Raw genomic sequence first — 26,654 nt, 5'->3', positions numbered from 1 at the left:
CCGGGGGTGCGGGGCTGTGCACTCTGGTAGATCAAAGCAAGTTCGATATAATGCGGTTTCACCTATAACACGGCAAGATTTTTGACTCCCGAGGACAGCATTATATCGAGGTAGAAGTGTATACTGATTTCAATTACAACACAGAATATAAAGTGTACAGTGCTCACTTTATTATTTTTGATTACAAATATTTGCACTGTACAAATGATAAAAATAGTATTTTTCAATTCACCTCATAGAAGTACTGTAGTACAATCTCTTTATCAAGAAATTGCAACTTACTAATGTAGGGTTTTTTTGTTACATAACCGTACTAAAAAATAAAACAATGTAAAACTTTTGAGCCTACAAGTCCACTCAGTCCTACTTCTTGTTCAGCCAGTCACTAAGACAAACAAGTTTGTTTACATTTACAGGAGATAAAGCTGCCTGCTTCTTATTTACAGTCACCTGAAAGTGAGAACAGGCATTCACATGGCACCTTTGTAACTGGCATTGCAAAGTATTTATGTGCCAGATATTCTAAACAGTCATATGCCTCTTCATGCTTCGGCTACCATTCCAGAGGACATGCTTCCATGCTGATGACGCTCATTAAAAAAATACATAAATTAGATTTGCGACTGTACTCCTTGGAGGAGAATTGGATGTCCCTTGCTCTGTTTTACCCATATACTGCGTAGATTTCATGTTATAGCAGTCTCGGATGATGACCCAACACATGTTGTTTGTTTTAAGAACACTTTCACTGCAGAGTTCAGAAAATTCAAAGAAGGTACTAATGTGAGATTTCTAAAGATAGCTACTGCATTCGACCCAAGGTTTACGAATATGAAGTGTCTTGCAAATCTGAGAGGGATGAGGTATGGAGCATGCTTTCAGAAGTCTTAAAAGAGCTTCATTCCGATGCAGAAACTACAGAACCCAAACCACCCGAAAGAAAAAAATCAACCTTCTGCTGGTAGCACCTGACTCAGATGATGCAAACGAACATGCTTTGGATTGTTATCAAGCAGAACCCGTCATCAACATAGGCACGTGTTCTCTGGAATGCTGGTTGAAGCATGAAAGGGCATATGAATTGCTAGCACATCTGGCATGTAAATATCTTGCGACATCGGCTACAACAGTGCTATATGAGCACCTGTACTCACTTTCAGATGACATTGTAAACAAGAAGCAGGCAGCATTATCTCCTTCATATGTGAACAAACTTAGTCTAAGCATTTGGCTGAACAAGAAGTAGGACTGAGGGCTGGTCTACACTACGGGGGGAAATCAATCTTAGATACGCAACTTCAGCTACGTGAATAATGTAGCTGAAGTCGAATATCTAAGATCGGATTACTCACCCTTCCTCACCACGCAGGATCGATGTCCGCGGCTCCCCCTGTCGATTCCGCAACTCCGTTGGGGTTGGTGGAGTTCCGGAATCAATATAAGCACGCTCGGGGATCAATATATCGCGTCTAGATGAGACGCGATATATCGATCCCCGAGCAATCAATTTTAATCCGCCGATACAGCAGGTAGTCTAGACGTAGCCTGAGGAGACTTGTAGGCTCTAAAGTTTGACATTGTTGTATTTTTTTGAATGCAGTTATTTTTTGTACATAAGTCTACATTTGTAAGTTCAACTTTCATGATAAAGAGACTGCACTAAGGTATTTGTATTAGGTGAATTGAAAAATCTCTTTTCTTTTGTTTTTTTACAGTGCAAATATTTGTAATAAAAATATAAAGTGAGCACTGTACACTCTGTATGCTGTGTTGTAATTGAAATCAATATATTTGAAAATGTAGAAAACACCCGAAATATATTTAAATAAATGGTATTCTTTTGTTGCTTAACAGTACGATTAATCGTGATTCATTTTTTTAATCGCTTGACAGTCCTAATATTTTATATAGGTGTGTGTGTGTGTGAATTCTACTAATGTGTGTGTGCCACTCCCATCGTTGTCAATGGGCGCATAGGCCTATCTTGGGCACCATGTGGCTCAATCTATTTTTAGAGTATGAGTACTTATTATTTTGCTATTTGTTAAAATGTTCTCCCATCAATGTCAGTTTCTCCTTAAAAACAACAGGCTATAACAGGGGTACATGGAAGCTAATAAGAGCAGAATTTGGCCCCTGGGATATAACTTGATTTTAGCAATACACAGGAAAGGTGGACTATCAGTGGTTTCATCTCCTGGATTGCACAGTTTTGCCAAGGATTTTAGGATGAGACGGATTACATCTTTGTTGTTTTACCCATACCTGGTGCCACAGGCCACTCTAATGACTTCTCTCTCTCTGCATTTCTTGCCCTTGTGGGAACTCCTTCTCAAGGGAGCCCTATAACAAGATTAGAGACCATCAACAAATGTCATTTGAAATTTAGCTTTCCATCCCCTTCTAATAGTAATCTAGTTTTTAAATAAAAAAAATGCTTACCCAAGATCCACAAGCTTTCGCTTTATTTTTTCTGCCTGCCCCATAGTAGGGCTGGTTGCTCTTGATGACTGGGGACCTGTGTGACCACACAGGATATCTTTATACATGAAAAAAATACACATTATTATTTTATCTGATATTAAACAGTAACTCCAGAAGAGTTTATGTACATGTGCATTTGTACATACATACACACTATATATCTATATAAATAGTGGGGCGTGTCATTTAATTAGGTGCAACTACAGAAATAACTTCCCTTCCTTGAGAAGAAGTGGTAAAAATGGTATAGGAAGTACCTCAATGAACTGCTTTGAAACTTGAGAGAAAGTACTGAAGGGAAAACGGGGGGGGACTTATTTGAACTGAGTTTTAATGTAAGAATTTGTACTTAGGCAGGCCACACAGAAGGCTAATAAGGAGATATATGAAAAATGAGTCATTTTTAAACCCCTAGAGGATCTATCTAATTTCTATTTTTGCCAAGAACAAGCTTTTTTGGGGTATACTTTACTGTCAAAGATGGCTGTTGAATATCTGTTCTGAAAGACTCCAGCAGCTTTGTATAACTGGATAATTTTTATGACGGGAGTGCCAAGAGGTAATAAACTATTTTGTTTTCATGACTTGATCAAAGGAGACACAGTCATCTTGCAATCTAGTCAATTTGTAAAAATGAGTTTAAAATAGCTTCCATTTCTACAACTGCTCTGAGACCCGATGGCAATCTCTGCCATTTTACAATCATCTCTTTCCCCTCTCTGTTACTATCTGATAACCCTAAAAAAAACAAAAGGGGAAATAGATAAAGCCCCTACAGTCAAAACAGTGAAACTGACTATACATAAGTGCTGTAAAATCCTTAAAGCAAACAAAACAAAACAAAATATAGCAGTTAAAAAATTTCAGACAAACATGGGTTTGATTGACCATGTCTAAGTATTCTACGAGGAATGAATGAAGATCAGTCACTCGTTTCCTTAGGTTTCTTCATGTCTTTTACACTACAGTCTCACATCCTGATTCTGATCGCATTTACATTGGTTCTACACTGGAACAACTCCATTGGCTTCACTAGATATACTCCTGATTTCACTGGCGTAAATCAAGCCCTCAGAATTAAGAATAAATAAGCAAGCAAACATAACCCATGCCTGCTTGGTGTGGCAATCTGTTCCCCTCTAGTGGCAGCTAAACCAGCTCGACATTGATGAGACTGCTACAGCTTTGGCTAAGAGACATGTGTCTTTTAGCTCATGCAGTAGAGGCTCATGCGTTAAGATCCCAAGGTCCCAGGGTTTGATCCCAGCCGACAACGACTGGGGTCTGTTGATTTTATACAAGCAAAAACCAAAAACTATCACAAGCACAGCTTTGCCCTCTAAGTCCCCTACCCTGCATGCTACCCATTCAAAGGGGCTTTTCAGAGGCGCAGGGCTGCACTAGTATGAACAGCTTGCAGAATCATTCAGGGCTTCCTCAAAAATAGTTTGGTGCAGTGCAGCAACTAAGAAACAAATATTTTACACTGGAAATAACATTTTGGCATTTTTTGTTCATGAAATAAAAGCAATGCACAAGCGACTCATGAGGCATGATGTGGTAGGCCAAGAAACACAACACATTCTAAAAACAAGTTGTTTACAGCAACTATGGTTTGTGTCTTACATAAGGCATTCATGAAGATCTGACACCTGGCCTTATGCTGAAACAGAAAACAAGCATCAAATTTCCAAAAGGAGAGTCAAAGAATATACTCCTGGTGGAGTTCTGTGCCACTGCGCATGTGCAGAATTCATGTCCCCTGAAGATTTTTGTCTCTGCAGAAAATAGATTCTGCTGGACAGGTGCTGCAGTTACACCTTTTGCCCACCAGAGGCTGCTGTGGCACCAGATCAGAGGGCAGGAAGCTATGGAGAGGGAGGAGGAGAGGCTGCTTTTCTCACAGCATCCTGCCCACGAAACCAGGGGAGGGGAGACAGGATATGGAGGGATGGACAGTGTGGGGCACATGAGGCTGCTGAGGGGGTTCAGAAGCAGGGTTGCCAACTTCCTCATTGCACAAAGCTGAACGCCCTTGCTCCGCCTCTTCCCCGAGGCCCCAACCCTGTCCTGCCCCTTCTGAGGCCCCTGCCCCGCTCACTTCATCCCCCTCCATCACACGCTCTCCCGTACCCTCACTCACCTTCACCAGGCTGGGGCAGAAGGTTGGAGTTTGGGTGGGGATGAGAGCTCCAGGATGGGGCTTGGGTGCAGGAGGGGGTGTGGGCTCTGGGGTGAGGCTGGAGATGAGGGGTTTGGGGTACAGGAGGGGGCTCTGGGCTGGGGCAGAGGGTTGGGGGGTGAGGGCTCTAGGAGGGAGTTAGGGTATGGGAGAGGGTTCTGATTCTGGGGTAGGGGGTTGGGATGTAGGGGAGGGTTCGGGGTGCAGGCTGTGGCCGGGTGGCGCTTACCTCAGGCGGCTCCCAGTCCACGGCACAGCGGGTCTATGGCAGGCTCCCTGCCTGCCCTGGCTCCGCGCAGCTCCCAGAAGTGGATGGCATGTCCCTACGGACCCTAGGTAGAGGGGCTGGGGGTCTCTATGCGCTGTCCACAGGCACATGGAGATAAGGTGGCTGAGTGGGAGTATGGGCAACATGGAAACACAGGAATGGCTAAATGGAGGTGCAGGGACATGGGGACGGAGGGGAGAAGTGGTATCTGAGTGAGGGTGCAGGGATGTATGGGGATGGGGCAGGGATGTGCAGGGACACACAGAGACAGGAGCAGATGTGCCTGACTGAATGGGAGAGGCTAGGAGTAAGCCAGGGCCTGCACGGGGGAGGACCCCCCTCCCCCCAAAAAAACTTTGCGTACTTCTCCCACCCACACCCAATAACCCTCCCAGTTCACTCCCAGGCTCCTTGCCAGCAATTATTTCCCTCTCCCTCAGTTCTTCCATTACCCAGACCCCCTGAAGCCTTTCCACTGCTTTTGAGGGGTGTGGGAAATACAGTTCTGTATTGTAGTTTAAATGAATATGACTCAAAATTCTGTATTAACACACCTAGTAAGGAAACTATTTGTCAAAAAATATTTCCTGCATCTTTTTTGCTGTCTGCACTGTTACAGACATACTTGCTGATAGGTATTTTGAAATAAATTACGAAAATAATTGAAACTAACCTGATTATATTGTTATTTTGACAAATAAAATATGCAGAATTTTAAAATATTGGGCATAGAATTTTTAATTTTTTGGAGCAGAATTCTCCCAGGAATAAAAGTGGTAGTACACAAAGCGGCAAAACACACGCCAAACTCTCGAGCAGCAATCCATCCTACAACAAAGGCTGATGAGACTACTATGCAATTTTTACCCCAGTGTACAGAAAGTAGATTGTTTTAAGTTGTCTCTTTTGTCTTTATTGTGTATTCTTGTCATTTAACAGTTTTAAAACTTTTCAGATTCTCAGTGAAAAGATTGTGCTCTGTTTTCTTTAGCATTAGGAATTCCCAGACTACTTCCCTTATTTTATCACTGTTATTTAAAATCAGAATAAAATTGAAATGAATGAATCTACAATGTGTGTTGGGATTGTGACAGGCACAAAGGAAAGTGACAGAGTGAAAACACCAAAACACCAGCTACAAAACAAGATCAAATCCAGGTTGATATTCAGCATTCACTTTGGTTTGAAATTGTGTCTCGATTTTTAAATGTTTGTGCTATGTACAGAGAAGCCCAGTTTCTGCATTAGAATATCATCTATATCCATAACTCAAAGCAGAGAAACAAGCTGTGATAGAGGTTTTTTGTACATTTTTCATCATTATAACAAAGAGCTTTGAGGATCTACCATGAAGAGAGGACAATGAAAAAAGAACGAGAGGAAGAAGAGCAGAGCTGAAACGATTGGGAAGACGAACACTACAAAAGTTGTGAAACACATTTCAATTTTTTAAAAATAAAATGTACTAACAACTGAAAAACAAACATGGCTTTTCTGGATTATACATGTTTTGGGGCTAGTCCTGTAAAACCTTATTTATTTCCATGGGACTCAATGAGACTATTTTGGTGAGTTAGGATCTGCAGATAAGGATTTACACGGGTAATAAATTAATACTAGATTTTAGAAGGAACTGGTCTTTTGCTAATTTAGAATATAAAAGAAATAGCCCCTTTTCACTCCATCACATATGTGGAGCCTCCCTACTTGCCTCCATTACCCTGACTTTCAATCTTGCTGCCTGGTCACCTTCTCGAAGTATTGCCCCCACAACAGATACAGTAAGGGTCTTGACACAGTTCTATCGATCTGGCACAATTTATTCTGTCAGTGCTTTCTGTGTATACTGACAACATGTCTCTTTCTGAGAAAATGAGATGTTTTAGAATAGACTGCACTGGCACATTTTAACAACTTTCCACGTTATCCCTGCCAAAACTACCTGCCCTCCTCCTTGATAATAGGTTCATGAGGGCCTTGCATTCTGAAACTGTGAAATGGACAGCCTTCTGAATGGAGTACAGAAATGAACTGCCTACTTGTGCCATTGTCTGGCTGTCCCTGGCATCATGCAAGAGATATTATAAACTAACTAGTTTGCATATAAACAGATTGACTGAAAAGGATTAGATTGCATGCCATTATCTCCTAGTAAATGTGCATGCCTGGATCATAATGCTGGAAGAACATAAGACTGGACACAATGGTCCATCTAGCCCAGTATTCTGTTTTCGGACAATAGCTGATGCTAGATGCTTCAGAGGGAATGAACAGAATAGGGCAATTATCCAGTGATCCATACGCCATTGTCCAGTCTCAGCATCTGGCAGTCAGAGGTTTAGGGACATCCAGAGAATGGGGTTGCATCCCTGACCATCTTGGCTAATAGACATTAATGGTCTTTTCCTCCATGAACTTATCTAACACTTTTTTGAACCCAGTTATACTTTTGTCCTTCACAACATCGCCTGGCAACAAGTTCCACAGGTTGACTGTGTGTTGTATGAAGAAATACTTCCTTTTGTTTTAAGCCTACTGCCTATTAATTTCATCAGGTGGCCCCCTAGTACTTGTGTTATGTGAAGGGGCAAACAGCACTTCCTTATTCATTTCCTTCACACCATTCATGATTTTATATGCCGCTATCATAACCTCCCTTAGTCATCTCTTTTCCAAGCTGAACAGTCTTTTTATTCTCTTCTCCTAATGAATCATTCCATACCCCTAATCATTACCATTTTTATACCTTTTCCAATTCTAATATATATTTTTTGAGATGCGGAGACCAGAACTGCACACAGTATTCAAGGTATGGGCATACCATGGATTTATATAGTGGCATTATAATATTTACTGTCTTATTATCTAATGCTTCCTAACATTCTGTTGGCTTTTTTGACCATCACTACACGTTGAGCGGATGTTTTCAGAAAACTATCCGCAATGATCCAAGATCTCTTTCTTAAGTGGTAACAGCTAATTTAGACCCCATCATTTAGTATACATTGTTGGAATGATATTTTCCTATATGTATTACTTTGCATTTATCAATATTGAATTTCATCTGTCATTTTGTGTCCTAGCCACCCAGTTTTGTGAGATTGCTTTGTAGCTCTTTGCAGTCAGCTTTGGACTTAACTACCTTAAGTAATTTTGTATTGTTTGCAAATTTTGCCACCTCACTGTTTACCTCTTTTTCCAGATCATTTACAAATATGTTGAAGAGCACTTGTCCCAGAACAGATGCTTCGGGGACACCACTATTTACCTCTCTTCATTCTGAAAACTATTTATTCCTGTCCTTTGTTTCCTGTCTTTTAACCAGTTACTCATCCATGAGAGGACCTTCCCTCTTATCTTATATCTACTTACTTTGCTTAAGAGCTTTTGGTGAGGGATCTTGTCAAAGGCTTTCTGAAAGTTCAAGTATACTGTGTTCACTGGATCACCTTTGTCCATATGTTTGCTGACCTCCTCAAAAAATTCTACTACATTGGTGAGGCATGATTTCCCTTTATAAAAGTCATGTTCACTCTTTCGTACTAAATCATGTTAATCTATGTGTCTGATAATTCTGTTTTTTACTATATTCCAACCAATTTGCCTGGTACAGAAATCAGGCTTACCAGGACCAGGATTGTCAGGACTGATTCTGGAACCGTTAAAAAAAATCCGCATTACATTAGCTCACCTCTAGTCATCTGGTACAGAGGCTGATTTAAGTGGGTTACACACCACAGTTAATAGTTCTCCAAATTCATATTTGTGTTCCTTCAGAACTTGTCACTAACTAGAACGCTACACAATATCCATACAGGTGTTTTATTAAAGCTTATGCTCCAATATGTCTGTTAGTCTATAAGGTGCCACAGGACTCTTTGTCGCTTTTTACCGATCCAGACTAACACAGCTACCCCTCTGATACTAATATATTATTTGCTAATGATCAAACAATACTTTCATAGATTTAATAGATTTTAAGGCCAGAGGAAACCAATATGAAATTTAATCTGACCTCGTGAATAACATCCTGCACATTTTCAAATATCAAAAGACTACGTGTTGGTCCAGGAAAATTAAGATTTCAATTTGTATATTTCCTTTATTGTTATAATTCGGGATGGTATTTCTCTGATAGCACAGTAGCAGAGAAATCTAAGCCAATTAAATAGTTATACACCTCTACCTCAACATAATGCGACGTGATATAACACAAATTCAGCTATATCGCAGTAAAGCAGTGCTCCGTGGGAGCGGGGCTGCACACTCCAGCAGATCAAAGCAAGTTTGATATAACGCGGTTTCACCTATAACACAGCAAGATTTTTTGGCTCCCGAGGACAGTGTTGTATAGAGGTAGAGATGTGCTACATTCTTCCTTGGTAGTAAAGGAGATATTTCTAAAAATACTGGGGCAAGTTTTCTGTGCTCATGATTCTATTTAAGTTATTGGAGATGTGCTGTTCACATCAGTTGTGTAATTGGCCCCTATGACTGAATGTCTCCTTGATAATCTGTTTTGATCATGTTGTTTGGCTTTTTAGTATTTTGTTTAATTTTTCTAATGTTTTAATCTTACTTTAAGTGGCTTTTGGTTGGCTGGTTTTTCAGTCCTAGTAATTTTGAAGGGGGGTGCTTTGTAAACAAAAGCCCAGATTTTCAGCTACAGCCAAGCAGTACACAGTGTAATTCAGGGAAAGCAGTACTCTAACTCACATCCACAGCTAACAGCACCAAGGAGCTGACAGAGACGTCCAGGCCTACCTCTTCCCAGAACCACACTTCCTACGCCAGCAGCAGTAGGGTAGGAGAAGTAGCTTTACAGCACAAGAGGATCCGTCAGAAAGCACATCTGCTATCTTTAGAGTTGGGATGCTGTATTGCTGTAAAAAATGGTCACAGCCCAAGAGAGAATCTAAGCTAGAACTATTCTAAAAAACTAAGAAACTTTAAAATAACTTTGGAATGTAATCTCTCTCATTATGTTGTAACTGTTTAGAGCTATGGCTTTCCATAACACTTCAGACAAATACTTGAAAGGTGCCATGTTCATTAACCAGAGAATATAGAATGGTGCAATATTACAGGTTTAGTCATTAGCCACTTACATGCACAGCAGTGTGCATGCACACATGAGTACTCTCAGTCTTTAAAACAAACCCAGCTCAATCCACACCACAAACACAACAAGAGAATCTACTGTGTTTAGTTACTGGCCCATTTCCTGTACAATAAGAATTTTTAAGACTAGTTAATAATAAATTAAATGCTATTATAAAGCAGTCACTGGAACACTGGCTGCTAAACACTTGAGGATATCGCTGTACTGGAGAACATATTAAATGCAAATGCTTCTGTCTGAAACTAACTTGTTCTACTTTGATTTTAACATACCAGTACTCATTATACTCTGGTTACCCACAGAACACTGTTCATAGTGGGAAAAGCATATCACCTCTGTATCAATTAAAATATAGATTAGTTCCAGGACCTACAATGGGGGAGGGGGCACTGAGTGGGCTTCAAATCCCCCTGTTACAATTAATTGTATAATTAAACACATATAAAAGGACAATAGTGAGGAATGAAGGAGGAGAAAAGAATCCCGTGGCACCTTATAGACTAACAGATGTTTTGGAGAATGAGCTTTCATGGGTGAATACCCACTTCGTCAGATGCATGTAGTGGAAATTTCCAGGGGCAGGTATATATATGCAGGCAAGCTAGAGATAATGAGGTAGTTCAATCAGGGAGGATGAGGCCATGTTCTAGCAGTTGAGGTGTGAAAACCAAGGGAGGAGAAACTGGTTTTGTAATTGGCAAGCCATTCACAGTCTTTGTTTAATCCTGAGCTGATGGTGTCAAATTTGCAGATGAAGTGAAGCTCAGCAGTTTCTCTTTGAAGTCTGGTCCTGAAGTTTTTTTGCTGCAGGATGGCCACCTTAAGGTCTGCTATAGTGTGGCCAGGGAGGTTGAAGTGTTCTCCTACAGATTTTTGTATATTGCCATTTCTAATATCTGATTTGAGTCCATGTATCCTTTTCCGTAGCGACTGTCCAGTTTGGCCGATGTAGCACGGCCAAAGGTGCCACGGGATTCTTTGCTGCTTTTACAGATCCAGACTAACACGGCTACCCCTCTGATAGTTGAATGAAGGAGGGTTTACCATGCAAGGGTACATTCCACTAGATTTTGAGATCTAAACCCATCAGTTTCAGTCAAGTTCTCATCAAATGCGATTTTCACTGAGGTCATGCAGCACTTATGATTTCACCAATGAACACATTTACACAGAACTACAGTTTTTTATCAGCTGACACATTGCACTCAAGCTTTGAATTTTACTCCAATGTATTAGCTATCCCACAATTAGAGTACCATAAATAGGGATATATAAGAGGAATTTCTGGTGTCAAGGTCAGAATGCTGACATCAGGGTTCACCTTTTCCAAACCCAGTATCTTGGTAAGAATCTGTTGGAGAGGGCCTTATTGTCTATCATATTATGATGGGGAAAAACTTGACTCCTAATAAAACAATGGCAAAAATTTTCAGCAGGAGATCAACAAAACCAGAGTGAGTATTTATTTGTAGTTATTTTAATTCAGTGAGTGTCTTTTATGAAGTCGTTAAAGGTCCCAACATAAGTCCTTATTGGACAGAATCCCCATTGACATTAATGCTAGTTTTGCTTCACTAATGATTATGGAACGCCCAGATCTAAGTAAAGAGAGACATTATGAGTTAAAATGCCTAAATCAGACACACTGGCACTACACTGGAGCTGGAAAAAGAGTAGTACTTTGTACTACACTGTAGTTTCAAACAGCAGCACAACCAAACTAATCTTTGAAACACCTGCGTGAGCTATATAAAAATGCACTGTATCATTATCCCTATTTTACATCTCAGGAAACTGAGTTAGAAAACTAATGATTTGGTTAAAGCTTCACAAGCAATAAGAAATACTGAGTTTAGAACAGAGGAGTTCCTGGTTTTTGGTCTCTTGCTTAATCCAGAAGACAACATAGCCCCTCATCTATTAACAAAACTACAACATCTATGCTATGCTCTTCTCCATATAACCTCCACCATGAAACACAGGTACCAATGTCCAACCCACACATTTTGAGTTACTAACAGTTTTATTAAAGTGCCTCTCAGGATTTCAATATAAACACTGAAGAATGTTCTTAAGCACTAGTCCAGTATGTTCTACTCAGGAAGTATATGGAGCTGACTGAAACATTTTGAATTTTGACAAATGTCTGAATTTTTTAAATTTCCAAATTAAAAAAATAAATGTGGCATAAAAATTTCAAAATACTTCTGTGATTTCCCTCCTCCTTTTTTCAACCAGCTCGAGGGGAAAAAGAGGAAACAATTCTTGTCTTGACTTAATCTGTGTCCCTTCCACCTACCACCAAATGAAGATAATTGTTATTTTCCGACTTCAAGGTGTCTACAGGGCCTGTTAGAGACGTAAGTGCTAATAAAACAAGAAGAGTGCACCACATAAACGTAAGTGAGCAAAGCGACGCACTGACTCATTTGTAAAAAATAATTATACCTTTGTCTTGTAAAACATTCCTGTTGGTTGGATGATGCAAAGGAGATGTTTCAGAACCGTGACTGGATTTTGAAGGAGAGGAAAGTGGAGTATCTCCCCGAGCATAATGGGAAAGCACACCTCCTTTGTGCTGCTGCCCTCCTTCTTGGTTTTCAGCTACGTTGTCAAATGAGAAGGCTGCACTGCTAGCCACTGGGGAGAGGGAGGAAGCACCAGAATCTGATGCTGGTGAGGATGCTCTCACACATATGGGCAGAAGTGATTTTGAAATGTGCATGGGACTACTGTAACTGTCTGAAGGCTGTGGGTATAAGAGATTATAAAGCAAGTTATGCCATTTAGCAACCAATCAGAGCAACATTTATTTTGAACATGCAATCCTTTCATTTAACAACAATTTGTGGAGCCTTTATATTTTTAAGCAATGTTCTAGTAAGTCACACTGTTACTTTTTATATCACACATATGTGTTTCATACTAATAATTTGCTTACAGGTTCAAGAGTCAGGATCAGCAAAATCAAAGAGTAGATATTAAATTAACTGTCATTCGCACAGAGAAATAAACAAATGCAGGATTCGAGTTCGCTTCTCCTCCCACATAAATTAAATGACCCGCTAAGCATAGTGCTCATTGTTAGTTCAAATGGGGAAAACAATGAAGTGACCTTCACAACAATAGCATAATACATGAAAATAAGACAGGAATTTTGCTGTTCCTGTGAGAAAAACAGATGTGCTGCCTCCAAGGTGACACGGCTTGCACACTGTTCAGACTGTTCAGAATATGTTGGCCACAGATGAATACATTCTACCTAGACTAAAATGAAAGGACGAAGATACAGGATGAAACAAATAACAAGAGTAATCTAGCACATTATCCTATGAATAAGAGAAAGGGAAGGCCTTCTCACCTTTCGTTCAAGGCTGTCCTCTCCATCAGTTGAACTGATACTGTCATAGAGCCTTGTTCTAGTAGGTCTCTGCCGTTTGTTCCTTACTGAAAGCTGGGCTCGAGTTTTCAGTGCTTTGGAGTCCAGCCTCTCTGTTTCTGGGACTGCTTCATTGAAATCTATGAAAACAGGATTCAAAGATATTTAATAACAATATTCCTTGGATAAAATTAGCAATTTAACTCTTGTCAGATTACACACAGAGGCCTGATCTGCAAATGTATGTCCAAACGTGCATGCACTTTTACATGCCTTATTTGCAAGTGCAATCACTGAAACTGGCTGCACAAATTAACGATATGCATGTACAAAAAGCCAGGCATTTGCATAAGCTATTAGCAAATCTACAAATGCAATTTCAGTAACTGTGCATAGAAATTAGGCACAAAGTTGCACACAGTGAAAAATTAGACCCAGTAAATCAGTGCAATATTTTGTAAAGTCATAACAGTCAGTTATAACATAATATAATAGTTATAATACAAAACAATGAAACATCTCATGGTGCCAAATACATAAGTGATACGTAAAGTGGTGTAAACTAGACCTACTTACACTAACTTAGACTCCCTCATACCCACTCTATCCACATGCAAGGAAGTTCACATCATTGTAATTTACATAACTAAGAACAGGAAGAAGGCATATATTAAAGTAACCCTCACCCATCTTTAATATACACCTTCTTCCAGCTCCTTGACAAATAAATTACACCAATTTAGACTCACAGGGCCAAGTTACCTGCCCCTGGCCTGTCCTTTATAGCCACCTGAGCACTGTAAAGGGCCTGAACCTGGCCACAGCTCATCTATTAATAATTTCTATGGGAAGAGGGAATTTTCAACTGGCATAGGAGCTCGGGTTTGCCAATTGCTCACCCCAGCCACCTAAAGGTAGAGGAGCAGGATGATGACAGGGAGAAGCAGGCTGCATCTCTTCTCAACTATTTCAGCTCATAGCTTGCATATGATCATCGCTATTAGGGACCATTTCCAACTGATTCAAGTTACAGCAGCCTATAAGCTGCTCTAAATTCTATCAGGGCCTCTGCAGCTTAAGAAAGCCATAACAGATGGTGTCCTGTGCCAAGTTGATCTTGGCTCAGGAAAGAAGCTGCTCCCTCATGTGTGGGTATAAACACAGGCTAATGGTATCTGAGCATAAATGACATCTGAGTGAGTGTAAATGAGTCTAACCTACATAAAACTTATGAATTTGGCACTTATGTTTTTAAAAGAAACTCTAAGAAGACATTTCTCCATGTTGCAAAACTTTCCAGGGATTCAGCCAATTGTGTGTGTGTATACACAGTATATCTGTGTATCTGTTCTATGAAATGAGGAATCTGATTGATCAGATTGTTTTTAAATTCCTGCTGGTATGTAATACAAATCTGAGAGTTGCAATTTATTAATCAAATTAATAAAAGAAAGGAGGTGGCGTGAGGAGGAATCCTGGTCTTTCTCTGGAGATTGAAGGAGTTTGGTTTCCACATTTATGTCTGACAACACAAATATGGCTCATGCATTCCCATTCCCATTCCCATCCGCTCTGTGAACAAAAGCATTTTCTTAATGGACCATTATCAACCTCAGCTGCTGCTTTATGCCTCCTTGCCCCCTTTAGAATTGCTCCTCTCATCATCATACTGGATCTTCCCCATCTCATTCAGAACTCTTTCAAACATCTGAAGCCTTCTAAAGCAAAAAAAAACCAAAAAAACCAAGCCCTCCAACCAACCAACCAAACAAAACAAACCCACCAGCACCCTAGAACAACGGTCCTAGCACAATGGGGATTTAGGGTTACTGCAATACAAAGACAACCTCATCTTCACGTAACCATGTGTCATTAGCTTCTCCTCAAACTACAGTTCTGTAGCAGGACTCTGGAGAAGGCAGTCTTCACTCTGATCATCACTTTACCACAACCTCCTTAGCCACTTACAGGAGCTGTTTCTGACCTTTCCCACAGTAAAATGACTTTATAAGGTCATCAAGCAAGTGAATGTGACAGCTGTGTGTGAAAACCTCAAGAGGTTCAAAATACAATTTCCATGCAAGAAAATGTCAAAGGCATTTCCTGAGCCTTATCATGACAGCGCAAATAGGATGAAATTAATCAACACAGGAGGGTCTATGAAAGGCACTCTGCACCTTGGAAACATTGCTTTGGCCTCGTAGGATAGAGGCACAGATGGAAAGTTCATACAGGTGTTCCCATATGTGAGATGGAGGGGCATTTTGTGCCCATGCTGAAAGCTGACAAAGGAGTTGCTGAAGGTGGGCCATGAGAAGGACTCCTAGATCTGCCATTATGCTGAGCAAGTGGCCTAAAACGCCCATGCAGGATAGTACTTGTCTGACCCCTCAGAACAGGACAGCTACCACAGAGGGCTGAATGCAGGTTGGGGAGGTGAACTCCGCCACCCTACCTACCTCTCTGTACAAAGCCTTAACACTTGGGATTTTTACAGGGAGGGGTGAATTTCACCAACAGTCCATATGAAGAGATTACAGACACATGATTATTAACAAAGATAAAAAGAACTAGGTACCAGTACCCTCTCATCTCCCACCTCCCCTTACACACATGTGCGTGCCTGCCTACCACAAAACTCCATCAACCCAATTTTCAAATAGAAACAGAAGGCTTGCCCTTTCATATCTTCTCTCTTCCCTCAACCATGGGCTGACCTACACCATAGCTGGAGCACATGCTCAAAAATAACATTTCACAAACAACAGAACAAAGAAACAGCTACATTTTCACAAAAGACAAACCTGGGCTCAAAGGTGATCTGCTCAAAAAAGCCTTGTGAACAAAGGGTACTAGTCAGCTTAAGCTTAAATACATGACTCTCTCAACAAATTGTGTTAACATAATTGCAGTATTTCTAGAAAGCTCTTTATATCTTTCACTTGAAAGAGGCTTGAATATTTTGGCAAACTAAACATTTTGTCAAGTATCAGAGGGGTAGCCGTGTTAGTCTGGATCTGTAAAAGCAGCAAAGAATCCTGTGGCACCTTATAGACTAACAGACATTTTGGAGCATGAGCTTTCGTGGGTGAATACCCACTTCTTCAGATGCATGTGGTGGAAATATCCAGGGGCAGGTATATATATGCTAGCAAGCAAGCTAGAGATAACGAGGTCAGTTCAATCAGGGAGGATGAGGCCCTGTTCTAGCAGTTGAGGTGTGAAAACCAAGAGAGGAGAAACTGGTTCTGTAGTTGGCAAGCCATTCACAGTCTTTGTTCAATCCTGAACTGATGGTGTCAAATTTGCAGATGAAGTGAAGCTCAGCAGTTTCTCTTTGAAGTCTGGTCCTGAAGTTTTTTTGCTGCAGGATGGCCACCTTAAGGTCTGCTATAGTGTGGCCAGGGCGGTTGAAGTGCTCTCCTACAGGTTTTTGTATATTGCCATTCCTAATGTCTGATTTGTGTCCATTTATCCTTTTCCGTAGAGACTGTCCAGTTTGGCCGATGTACATAGCAGAGGGGCATTGCTGGCATATGATGGCGTATATTACATTGGTGGATGTGCAGGTGAATGAACCAGTGATGGTGTGGCTGATCTGGTTAGGTCCTGTGATGGTGTCGCTGGTGTAGATATGTGGGCAGAGTTGGCATCGAGGTTTGTTGCATGGATTGGTTCCTGAGCTAGAGTTATTATGGTGCGGTGTGCAGTTACTGGTGAGAATATGTTTCAGGCTGGCACCAGCTTCCATCCCGGACCCATCACACGATCCATTGTCTACAGCCAAGCACTGAGGTACAACCGCATCTGCTCTAACCCCTCAGACAGAGACCAACACCTACAAAATCTCCACCAAGCATTCTCAAAACTACAATACCCACACGAGGAAATAAGGAAACAGATCAACAGAGCCAGACGTGTACCCAGAAGCCTCCTACTGCAAGACAAACCCAAGAAAGAAACCAACAGGACTCCACTGGCCATCACATACAGCCCCCAGCTAAAACCCCTCCAATGCATCATCAAGGATCTACAACCCATCCTGGACAATGATCCCACACTTTCACAGGCCTTGGGTGGCAGGCCAGTCCTTGCCCACAGACAACCTGCCAACCTGAAACATATTCTCACCAGTAACTGCACACCGCACCATTATAACTCTAGCTCAGGAACCAATCCATGCAACAAACCTCGATGCCAGCTCTGCCCACATATCTACACCAGCGACACCATCACAGGACCTAACCAGATCAGCCACACCATCACTGGTTCATTCACCTGCACGTCCACCAATGTAATATACGCCATCATATGCCAGCAATGCCCCTCTGCTATGTACATCGGCCAAACTGGACAGTCTCTACGGAAAAGGATAAATGGACACAAATCAGACATTAGGAATGGCAATATACAAAAACCTATAGGAGAGCACTTCAACCTCCCTGGCCACACTATAGCAGACCTTAAGGTGGCCATCCTGCAGCAAAAAAACTTCAGGACCAGACTTCAAAGAGAAACTGCTGAGCTTCACTTCATCTGCAAATTTGACACCATCAGTTCAGGATTGAACAAAGACTGTGAATGGCTTGCCAACTACAGAACCAGTTTCTCCTCTCTTGGTTTTCACATCTCAACTGCTAGAACAGGGCCTCATACTCCCTGATTGAACTGACCTCGTTATCTCTAGCTTGCTTGCTAGCATATATATACCTGCCCCTGGATATTTCCACCACGTGCATCTGAAGAAGTGGGTATTCACCCACGAAAGCTCATGCTCCAAAACGTCTGTTAGTCTATAAGGTGCCACAGGATTCTTTGCTGCTAAACATTTTGTGAAAGAGTAATAAGATGCAATCAATCTTTTAAAATTTGTTCTCTTATTGCATGCCAAGAAAGAAAATAAATTCCTTACAGTTTCAATTTTCCCTCTCCTCACTAATCTCTCAAACACAATCTGTATTAGAACCCACAAGCTTACTATACTTCTGTATGTACAATGCAAGAGTTGTGGTTTTGTCAATTACTGAGATGCTTTCTGGGTCAAGTTCCAAGTCTGCATAGCCAAGTTGGGGAACTTCCAAACTTGATCTGCTTATAAAGACAGACAATAACCACAGCATTCATAACACAGTAATTAAATGTATGTTTCTTGTACAACTAGATAGTAACCAGGTGGAAATCTTGGCTCGGATAAACTGGTTCCTATTCCAACCTTGGCTGATCAGAGATCAGCAGAGGCCAAGTTGTGCAATTCTTGAACAAGACACAAAAATTTTATATACACAGAACTCAATATATTAGTTTTTATTGTGAAAAAAAGAAAACTGAGCACCTGTGTAGCTTGCAACTATTAAAGTATTGTGTGTGTATATGGACACTTGATGATTACCTATTCTGTTCATTCCCTCTGATGCACCTGGCATTGGCCAGTGTTGGAAGACAGGATAATGGGCTAGATGGACCTTTGGTCTAACCCAGTATGGCTGTTCTTATGGCAAATCCTGAGGTACTTAACTAATTTTTTCTACTCAGGCACTCTCCTACTGAGATTGATAATAGTTTCCAATCTGATTAAGGACCACAGGATTTGAGCTACAGTGAATTGCCTCAAAGCTTTTCAACAGATTTTCAGACTTCCTATACTGGGTTACATTGCACTAACCTCTGGAAATATCAAAGTTATCAAGTGATCTCAAGTAGGTTATCACCTCCTCATTTTCCTATGCTCTATTTGATTGAGCGGGAGAGATGTTATTGCTATCCCATGGGGAGGGGTAAAAAGCAATCCTTAGCACCAAGTCGCACTGAAGCTGTAACATTAAGCAAGGTCAGCCATATAACTCTTTGTGCACTTCTCTGAAATAAACCACACAGTGGGTTGGGTTCCTCCTCCTATTATAAGCAAACTTATGAAGCTAGTTGAAAATTTCACCTTCTACAAACACTGGGGTAATATGAAGCACTTACAGAGTCACATAGTCTTGGAAGTGATAATCAGAGCACTCTTGATTTCAAGGGTATAAATGAAGGTCATGACCCTGCAAACCCTGACTCATACAAGCAGTCCCATTGGCCTTGCCTACTCTAAAGAAATTTACTTTTGTATATGAACTTTTCTAACCCCAAGGAAAGCTTGTAAAACACTTCATACCAAAGTACTCCAGTTGTCTTTAGTTTGCTCCAAAAAACATTTTCATTAGGCTCACTTTCAAGTCTAAGGACCATTTCAACATGAACTGTTTTAGTGCTAGCATGGAGGGAAACAGCTCAACTAATGCCTGCTGCAGTTCCTTAGCAGCTGGTTGTCTTTCAAAATCTCCCCAAATCCAGTGTTTCTGCAAGCTGTGTTAGGAAGGAGAGGTTACTTACCTGTACAGTAATTGGAGTTCTTCAAGCTGTTTTGTCCCTAGGGATCCTCCACTTTAGGTGTGTGCATGTCTATATCCTTCTGATCAGAGATTTTTGCCAGCAATGTCCTCAGGAGAGCATGTGTGCTCTACATCTCCATGTGCTCCAGACTGAGGGCAGATAGGGAGAAGCATACCGCTGCTGCTCCAGTTCCTTCTCAAGTCTGATGTCCAGCAGGCAAAGACTCCAAAGCAAAGGGGAAAGGAGAGAGGGCAGCAGAGCACTCAGAGACAAAACATCTCAAAGAACTCTAGTTGCTGTATAGGTAAGTAACCTCTCCTCCTTTGCATTATTGTCCCTATGGATCCTTCACTTCAAGTGAATCCCAAGCAGAGCCTCAATTATGGAGGACGGTGCTGAAGAGACAGATTCAGTATATTCAGAGAACAGCCCTCTCCAAGACTATATTTGCTCTGGAAGCATGAATGCATAGTGCCGAGAGAAGGTGTGCACAAATGACCAGGTAGCAACTTTGGCTATGTCTGTGATAGGTATGCTCTTAAGTAGGGCTGTAGAGGCAGATGGTGCCTGGCAGAATGGGCCATCAGCTTAGGCAAAGGATACACCCAAGAAGCTTCCTAACAGACCAACATGATACCGATTTAGATAGTCTTTGCCTAGAAACATAGGCTCTCTTCAGCCTTTCTGCAAAGGCAACAAAAAATCTAGGGGAGGTTCTAAGTGGTTTAGTCCTGTCGAGATAGAAGGTAATGGCTCTTCTTACATCAAGAGTGTGGAGACTGGCTTATTCCCTGGAAGCATGAGGTTTGGGTAAATACTAATAACACTGGTCTACAATTTTTGAGAAGCTGTCTGCTTCAGAGATAAAATGTGATATTTATTATGTATTTTGATGTGCTGAATTCAAATATGACAATTAAAATAACTGATTGGCTACTGTTTCTAAGATATTTAATGTCTACATTTTTACATTTTATGTCTATGTATATTGTGTAGATAGTAGAGTTTTAATCATAAATTGTAAACCTAGGTCTTTTTTCATGTGTTTATGGTTGCTTTACATGATAATATTTCACTTGTCCTGTTTATGTAACACTTTAAAAGTCAGCAAAAGGGTTATATAAATAAAATTTATTATGAAACAAAAGGCAAAAAACTATTATGTACATAGTTTAGTCCTATTCAGTGTCTACTCGGCGCTTCTAGGCTTGTCTCTTGTATTCATTAAATGGAGCATCTCTTGTCACTGTCCAGCAATAGTCTGCAAGCACTGATGGGCTCCATTTGCCCTGATAGCCTGCCAGGAGATTCCACTGGTGTAGTCTGGAGCCCAACAGCTCTGCCTTACTCTTGGATAGTTCCAAATCCCTGACAATGTCATTCAGTTCACCTTGTGTTATGAGGTGTGGTTCAGAGGAGGAGGATGGGAGAAAATGTGGGTCCTGTGACATTGATGGTTCAAGACCAGAAGTTTCATCCTCTTCCTTGTCTGACTCAAGTGAAAATGATTCTGGTGCATCAGGAACCGGCAGTCTTCTCTGTGGGGTACTGGGCATATAGCTGATGGAATGTTTGGATAATGTACAGTCCACTTTTTCTTCTTTGACACACCTTTCCCAACTGGAGGCACCATGCAGAAGTAACAATTGCTGGTATGATCTGTTGGCTCTCTCCAAATCATTGGCACTGCAAAAGGCATAGATTTCCTTTTCCTGTTCAACCACTGGCGAAGATTTGTTGCACAAGTGATGCAGCATATGTGTGGGGCCCACCTCTTGTCCTGATCTCCAATTTTGCAGCCAAAAGAAAGGCGATAGGCTTTCTTAACCATAGTGGTTATTCTGCGCTTTTGTGATGCAAAAGTCACTTCACCACAAACATAGTAGAAGTTATCTGCACTGTTCACACAAGTACGAGGCATCTCTGCTCACTTTGGCTAAACTGAAATGTGTCCCTTTGCAAAATCAAACACTGACAAATAAGAGAGCACACGACACTGTATGATTTCTAGAGCTGATATAGGGCAATTTTTTCAGCAGAGTGATGTAAGCTTCGTTATGATTGCATCATCCATGACTTCTAGGAATAATATGATGCAATTCATATCATGTATGACGCAATACCAGCTTCAGATTGCATCATTCATTGTTTTGCCTAAAAAGCAAGTCCTGTCCAAACCCAGTCATAGATGTATTTTAGTCATTTCTGGTTTAAATTGAGATCCCTTCCCTTTATAACTCACTTATCCTCTGCCATTCCCAAGTCAACGGTCGTATATACTGACCCAATAGCATATCTTGAAAACTAGAGCCAATCAACAATTTTAAGCATCATTTTTGTTCTCAGTGACCCAGAATTAGTAAAGTTGGACTACATTTATTTCAGAAGCATTTTGGCTGTAGAGCAGTGTAATTGAATGTCTTGAATTGATGTGGAAGTCTAATGAGAACTTAGGTAGGAAGTGAAGATGGGGTCACTGAATCACTTTGTCCTGGCAGAATATTATGTATGGCGGATCAGCCATAAGCATTCCATATTCCTCTATCCTGTTGGCTGGAGTGATGGCTATGAGAGATGAGATTTTGAAGGATAAATGGAGAAGGGAACAACTCCCAGTGGGTACAAAGGGTGTTTTCCACAAGGCATCAGGAAGCAGAGTAAGGTCCCAAAGCAGAGTAGGCTCTCTAACACTAAGGAAAATATTGTTCCAGCCCTTGATGAATGTCTCAGTGGTAGGATGAGCAATACCAAAAATACTGGAAATTCTTCCACTTCTGCAGGTAAGTCTTGTAGAAGGTTTCCTATTGTTCAACAGCACAGTCTGTAACTCAAGAAAACAGACTCTTTCTAAGCCCCAGAGTATTGAAGTGCCAGACTTTGAGATGAAGTGAGGAGAGCCTGGAATGGGTTATGGTGCCCAATTCCTATGTCTGCTGTCAGAGGGAGATGAAAAGGTGACCAGAGAGACAGGTGACTCAGGTCCCTAAACCATACTTGGCTCAGCCAGGCCAGTGGTATGAGAAATGATTACTATCTTTTCTTGTCTTAATTTGATGAGGACCCTAAGAAGCAATGGTATTGGGGGATAGGCATATATCATATTCAAGGACAGGAACGAGGACAGCATTTTCCAAGGACATGTCACCATGTCCTCCTCTTGAACAGATGCGCCAGCATTTCATGGTGGGCAGCATCAAAAAGAGTTCTCTCCCTGGAATGCCCCAGAAGAGAGAAATCTTTTGAACTACCAAAGCACTCAGCTGTCATGTGTGGTCTAGGCAGAAATGTCTGCTCAGAGTGTCTGCTATGATGTTTTGCAGATCTAGTAGGTAAGCCAGTGAGATGTTGACTTGGTCAGATATCAACCAATTCCAAAGTTTTATGGTTTCTGGATTTAAGGATTGGGATCTTCCTCTTCCTTGGCAGTATATACAGAATATGGCTGCTCTGTTGTCTGTCATTACCCTGACTGAATGACCTTTGATCTTGGGTAGGAAATGATGCCAAGTATACTGAAACTGCCCTGAGATCAAGCAGATTGATGTATAGTGATGACTCCTGGGGAATCCATTTGTCTTGCACTGTTAAGTCCTGGAAGTCAGCTCCCCAACCTAACAGTTAGGCATCAGTAGCAACAATCTTTTTAAAGAGTTGACACAAGAATGGCGCTCCCACACAAATCTTGTGGGGGTCCTACCACCAACTCAGAAAGTCAAAGACTCTCTGAGGGATAGATACTTGCATGGACAAATGGTGCTTGGTGGGAACATAAACAGTTCTGAGCCAGCTTTGGAGGCATCAAAAACGCTGATTGGCATGTGTCCTAAAAGTTGAAGACAGACATTGTTCTGATTTGAGGGCTTTGCTGTTGTGTAGAGATGAAGTTGGACATCATGGGAAACCTGTCTGTGGGTAGGTATGCTCTCTAAGTTGCAGACTTCAGGGTGGCTTCAATGAAGTTGATGCCCTGGACAGGCGTCCAGATTTTTTTGCACTGAGCCAAAGACCCAGAAAGTGGAAGAGAGCTAGCTTGTTGGCTGCTAACGAATGGTGTGGAAGGAATGACCCTCGAGGATCCAGTTGTCCAGGTAGGGGAAATGACTATTCATACTTGTAGAAGATGAGCCACAATGACCAAGAAACCTTTGTGAAGACTCTCAGAGCAGTTGAAAGGCTGGAGAGAAGCACTCACTACAAACCATGAGTGTTACAATGACAAACCATAGAAAATGTCCGTGGACCAAGATGCATAGCTACATGAGAATGGGCACACTGGATGTTGAGGGCCACAAAATGCACAGACACGTGCAGACCTAAAAGTGGAGAACTCCAGACAAGAACTAGAAAAGCTATGCAACAGGTACCCAGAGAGAACTGCAAACCAAACAGTTTAGGACAGCAAACGTGGTGATGAGGGAAAAGTGAAAAACAAATCAGCATAGCTAGTTTAGACACACTGAACTGTTCACATTTATATCCTGCCAGGTCATTTATAAATAGTTCAGGTCTCTTGTTCAGTATACACTTCACTGACCATCACAACAAAGAAAGATATCAGACTCTGTAATTTTTCTGGGATTTAAGAACAAATTTAAGTATGCATCTTCTTTGACAGATACATACTCTTCAAACTCCAGTGACTACTACACACACACACACACACACGAAGGCAAAATAGAGGACAAATCTTGATATCTTTATTCATGTTTACTCTTTCTTATTCAGGCAAAATTTCCACTAACATAAGTGAGGTTTTGTCAAAATTAGGGTGTGTTAGATCACGACCTGGAACCTACGGCTCAGGAAGAGTTTATCTATGACCAGCAAAGATGATACTAAATATGTCACTGCCTAAACTGATTTAAAAATCACATTTAACATCATGTGAATTAATATGATATCTTAAGGTTGTGTTCTTACACAACCTGATTTTCTAGTGAAGACATGCCTCTGGAGCTTTTGCCTAAGAACTCAGTAAAAACTGAGCAAGTATCTCAGGATTTAGCCACATATTAAGAAGTACAGGATTATAATTCTGGCGATTCATCTGTATTTGTCACACTCATGGAATTACAGTTCTAAGCATTAAAAACACAAGAGTGTACCTCACCACATGACTGTCACAAAGACTGCACAATACACTGCATATCACAGAATGCTGCTCTGGAGAAGCACTCACCAAAGACATCATCAGGATCTCCACCCTTAACAGCTCCTTCTGTGAATATGCATAGGGTGATTAGTTAATGAAACTAGACACAAGAGATGTGGTTTTCTTAAAAAGCTTACACATGAATGGCATTATTAAAAGTAGATCCTCCCTCAGAACATAAAGTTACCCTCAAAACATGAGTATAGTCAGAAGAGAGACACGGATATGGAATTCATTGAGTGAAAAGAAATATGGAAGCCCACAAACACTTTTTATATATTTATTTAATTTACAATTGATTTTTTGTTTTTTATTGTCAAAACTGCAAACTCAGCCTGGAAACTGCAAACTCAGCCTGGAATCTGAAAATCTTCGAGTGTAAAATTCTTTTTTGCTTAATATGAATAATTTTGCAGATGTGTCAATTTCACTGAAATGTCATTTAAAACAAAAAAACCCAAAGCATTTCAAAATAACGTTGAAAAGTTCCATTTCAGCATTTTCAGAATGGAACATGTTAATTTTGTTGTTTCAAAATGATTTTTTTGTTTAGAAATTCCTTTAATTTTATATTATAAAAAGCTAATTTTTAACGCTGTAGTTGGAACAAAACATTGCGATCAGTCCAAAACCAAACAAAACAAAACAATTAAGTTTGTGAAATTTAAAATTCTTTGTTTTCGTTTTGTTCCAAATTCCCCTCCCCCTCTTCAAAATGCAAGCGCGGCATTTCCCATGAAAGGGAAAATTGGATTTCTGCTTAGCTCTACTGAGCAGCCACAGCTCCTATTTTTACCTACATAATTATTAAGACCATAGATATGTGAGTGTTCAGCCCTTCTGAAAGGCAAACCAATTAATTGGGTGCCTAAATATGGAATCAGATGTCTAACTTTCTGTACCCAGTTTTGTTTGCAGTGCTGTAGCCATGTACCTTTCCAGTACCTGACAAAAAGCTCTGGGTAGCTCAAAAGCTTGTCTCTTTTCCCAACAGAATTTGATCCAATCTCAGCAACCAAGTTGAAAAATTTTAGCCTTAGGGAGTGGTACTAAGTTACAATGATGGCAGGTGCTTTAGAACAGATTTCAGCTCTACATCTATGGCTGTATTGGCTCTGTAGTAATGACAGCTGTAGAGATTCATTTTTTGTCAGCAACATATGCAGCTGTGATGCAGACACACAGAGAGCAAGTATGCTTAATACTTTTCAGAAGAGGACCTTTTTTACACAGCCAGTTTTCTGACCCAAACCACATTTTTGTCAAGAGTTGCACTAAAAATATGACTGTAAATATCTGATGCAACATATAATGGGCTGTCTGGGAGACATAAAAGTTGTTAAAAAACAATAAGGATTCCGGTGGCACCTTAAAGACTAACTGATTTATTTGGGCATAAGCTTTCGTGGATAAAAAGCTCACTTCTTCAGATGCACAAAAGCTTATGCCCAAATAAATCTGTTGGTCTTTAAGGTGCCACTGGACTCCTTGTTGTTTTTGGGGACACAGACTAACACGGCTACCCCCGATAATAAAAGTTCTTGTAATGATAAGTGCTTTTGTAAATTTCAGAGATTTCAGTGTCATAAATGCTTACTAGAAAGAAACGTGCACAAACTCTGATTTGTGGGAACGAATTCTGCAATGTGCCTGAACAGTTTTAGCAGGACAATCTTATATTAAACATAATAATTCAGA

The 26,654-nt window shown here is 40.8% G+C and overlaps 1 protein-coding gene across 9 annotated transcripts in view; it reads right to left on the bottom strand.

The window, feature by feature from the left end:
• The window catches only part of PPP1R9A (protein phosphatase 1 regulatory subunit 9A), a 258,577-nt gene that overhangs the window by 28,581 nt on the left and 203,342 nt on the right, over positions 1–26,654 (bottom strand). For 4 of the 9 annotated variants that reach the window (XM_030550586.1, XM_030550585.1, XM_030550584.1 and 1 more), the window contains exons 12-16: positions 24,984–25,022; positions 13,418–13,575; positions 12,505–12,805; positions 2,443–2,539; positions 2,266–2,343 (exon numbers count right to left, since the gene is read on the bottom strand). In XM_030550586.1, coding sequence (XP_030406446.1) covers positions 2,266–2,343; positions 2,443–2,539; positions 12,505–12,805; positions 13,418–13,575; positions 24,984–25,022 — 673 coding nt within the window. The remainder of the gene's footprint in view (positions 1–2,265; positions 2,344–2,442; positions 2,540–12,504; positions 12,806–13,417; positions 13,576–24,983; positions 25,023–26,654) is intronic. The other 5 variants (XM_030550588.1, XM_030550593.1, XM_030550591.1 and 2 more) reach the window with 3 other exon arrangements.

This window comes from Gopherus evgoodei, chromosome 2 (assembly GCF_007399415.2).
Source record: "Gopherus evgoodei ecotype Sinaloan lineage chromosome 2, rGopEvg1_v1.p, whole genome shotgun sequence".
In the NCBI taxonomy this organism is placed as follows: Eukaryota; Metazoa; Chordata; order Testudines; family Testudinidae; genus Gopherus; species Gopherus evgoodei.
The sequence above is the reverse complement of the archived record's forward strand: the minus strand, read 5'-3'. Positions and strand labels throughout refer to the sequence as shown.